Genomic DNA, 3367 nt, shown 5'->3' with positions numbered 1-3367 from the left:
AGATCCCGAGAGGAGAATGGAGGAGAAGGGATTGCGGCGTGACCATCCCCCCTGGGGGGTGATTTCTCGCTTTCTGTCTCTATGTCTCTCTCTCTCTGGCAAGTGCACGCACCGTATAGCAAAAACCTCTCCAAAAAAAAAAAAAAACATGGATTTAATAGGGATTAATAGCAATGAAGGACTTATATATTTTAAAATATGCAGAGGGTGTTTGTGCTCTCCAGAGACAGGCAGAGAGGGAAAGTTAGAAAGCACCTCATATGGGGCATGTTCACACTACAACCCCTTCTCCTCCACATCTCTCTCCTTTTTGGATTTTGAGCATACACACACACACACACACACACACACACACACCCTGTGTGCTTCTCAAGTTGCCAGGTCTGGGACTTGAATAGCATGGACATCCCTGTGGAATTCAGCTACCTCAACCACCAGGCCACAGGCAGGCCAGAGGGACTCATTTATAACATTTTCTGGAGACATACTTGCAAAATTAAATTACCCATGGCAAAGTTGTTCTCTGCTCAAAGATAGCTCCTCTATCTCTGATTTAATAATAAGATATTTTTGCTCCCACCTGCTGTATAACATGTTAGATATATTACAATTATAACCTACTACAAATCGTATTAAGTTCCAAGGACTTTCATATGTAAAAATTTTCTAACTTATTTGAAGTTGATTGATTATTGATTCATTTATATTACCTATTCATTTAAATTTTTTCTGATATTTCTCAGTGTAAATTATTATTAGCTTTGAGTTACATGGAAAAATATTAGCATCAGATATTAGCATTAGATATAGTACAATATTTCTTTATTGTCTTTTATTCTTATATATTCCAGGATGTACTGTAGAATATTTTTTCCACACTTCTCTTGAGGATTAAGATGTAAAATCCAGTTTACTGAAAACTACAAATGGCCTCTTTTGTTAGGATGCTGACAGTTAGCTTTTCTGAGAAGATAGAATTTAGTATAGTTAAGTGGTTGATAAATGACTAGGGGAGAAAGCAGATGGTGCATTAGAGATAAGGCAGTGGATTATGTACTATTTAGGAAAAGTGTTAGTGGAAGGGGGAGGTAGGCATAGATCCATCAGGTAGGCATAGAGTCCATCTCCCCAGGAAAACATCTGAACAGGACACCAAGCTTGGCACCATTGGCCTATACTTTTAGTGAGAGCTGGTGTGATGTGAGAGTAGGTCAATCTTGTGTTAGAGTGGGGTACATTATTTCACCCTCTGTCTCTTCTTTTTCACCTTTTTTTTCCCTTGAAATTCCAAGTTTGCTTCCAAAGTAGAGAAAGTTCCATATCATTGCCATTTTATTATTAATTACTCAAGCCTAGTATTAAGAATAGTCTTTCAAATACAGCAGTTCTAAGTTTGAACAGGTTATCTGGGCAATATGTGCAACCTTCATAAACCACAGATTTCCTCACACGTAAAATGTGGAATGATGTCTACTTTGTAAGGTTTTGAAGAGAACCATGTAAAACGATTCTTCTAAAATTCCAGGCATAGTGTCTGACATGTGCTAAATGTTCCATCAATACCAGATTTCTCTTCCTAACTCTGCATTCAGTAACCCTCTATTGGTGGCCCAAAGTCATCCACTGTAGGAGAAAAATCAGTAAATATTCACGTAATAGGGCTTTTTTCTTTTTTTCTTTTTAAATATTTACCAGGCCAGTCTGTGACATGGTGTTCAGGCAGTCGAATCCGATAAGGTGACACATGGTTTGAGTCACAGACCCATGGGCTTGAAAAACACACCAGGCATGTGTGCACGTGTACCCAAAATCCAGAAACAAGGATGAAGCTGAAGAGAAGGGATCACAGCATGACCGTCCCCCATGGAAGGTACTTTCTCAATCAACCCTTAACATGTCTGTCTCTAGCAAGTACATGGACCCTCTGGCAAAACAAAATAAATAAATATTAAACAGCATACTATTGGTTTAAACCAATATTATTGCACATTGTTATTGAAGAGTGGCTCTATATTATTATTATTATTATTATTATTATTATTATTACGAAGTAGAATCATTGCCCATATACTCCTACACCTTGTGGTTTATTTCCTTCTATGCTGTGCCACTTTCCAGATTAGAAACTATCATGTGTAATTCTATTCAAGTCTTTGACCCTGAATATGATATTCTCCCTCTTAATCATTAAGCCTACACTTTATATTCTGAAAGGAATGCTACGGACACAAAGGTACTGAAATTTAATGATTGTACTCACATTCGGCAGAGGACTATGGAAAAAGCAAAGTTGTTATTACAACGAATTTGCAACATATCTCTTAAAATATCTCTTTGTTCATGTGTGTAAAATGTTGTTTCTTAAGGGTCTTTTAACCAAGGGTCAGACACAGACACGATCTTCACATTTTATGCCATCTTGATTAAAAAAATTTAAAAAAAGGAAAGGAAATTTGTGAGTTTTTTTTTCCTTCAATCAAAGTTGTAAGCATCTGTAGGAAAGGTATCCTACACTATGTGACACTAATATAGAAGTACTGTTACCTATAAAGCAATGATTTAAAGCCAGAAAGTTTAAAGTAAATGTAATTTGAAGATATTCAATTCCAAAAGAAAAATTAAGGCTACTTACCCCGAGGAAGAGAACGAGGTGAAGAACTTTCAGGGCCCGAGTTCCTGAATAAGTTTAAATCAGCATATATCACTGGTCTGTCCATCGCAGGTGGGAGAATAGGCACTAAACGCGTGTATAAGGACAAAGCCCCAGTGGTAAAAGGCAAGGTCAGCAGAGGAAGTGTCCCTTCTGAAATGCTGTGTTGTCTCTGGGTCCCCACCCACCCACACTTGCAGTTGTTTGTGACTTTTCTACGTAAGTTATTGAGACATTCACTTTGTACCTATCATTATCAGATAGGTAATGATATTATGAATGCATTTTGACCCTGTGCCTAAAATTGATACGTGATATCTGCTGTTATGAATTAATTGACCTACTGTGTACAAAATTCTGAGAAGGCTTATTTGTCCTTGTTCCTCTAACCATCCCTTTTGTGTTTCCTCTGTCAGGGCCAGGACCAAGGTAAGGTAAATAAGGCACTTGCCTAGGGTTCAAATTTAAGAGGGTCCACAAAAACTCAGTTAAGTAAGATAAATAATATTTAATGCAATGTTGGGAACATAAAAGTTAAAGGAAGAGAGTCTATGATGTTATTCTAAAGTTATTTCTTCCTAAAATATCTATGCTCCAAAGAAATTGTAAGATGGGTGCATAATGATGAGCCTGTCCTGTTCCCAGTAACGTAAAAAACACTCTGGGTGCATGTGCATAAATGCCCCAAATGCCAAAAACATGGAGAAATGGAGAAGG

General features: G+C 37.4%; 1 protein-coding gene across 2 annotated transcripts in view; it reads right to left on the bottom strand.

Moving 5' to 3' along the window:
* The window catches only part of KLRB1 (killer cell lectin like receptor B1), a 32404-nt gene extending 29613 nt beyond the window's left edge, over positions 1-2791 (bottom strand). For both annotated transcript variants that reach the window (XM_006141586.3, XM_027776632.1), the window contains exon 1: positions 2633-2791. In XM_006141586.3, the coding sequence (XP_006141648.2) occupies positions 2633-2717 (85 nt within the window). In that variant the 5' untranslated portion in view covers positions 2718-2791. The remainder of the gene's footprint in view (positions 1-2632) is intronic.
* Between the last annotated feature and the right edge of the window lie 576 nt (positions 2792-3367).

This window comes from Tupaia chinensis, unplaced genomic scaffold (genome assembly GCF_000334495.1).
Source record: "Tupaia chinensis unplaced genomic scaffold, TupChi_1.0 Scaffold000058_1, whole genome shotgun sequence".
Taxonomy (NCBI): Eukaryota; Metazoa; Chordata; class Mammalia; order Scandentia; family Tupaiidae; genus Tupaia; species Tupaia belangeri.
This window is presented reverse-complemented; position numbering and strand designations above follow the sequence as displayed.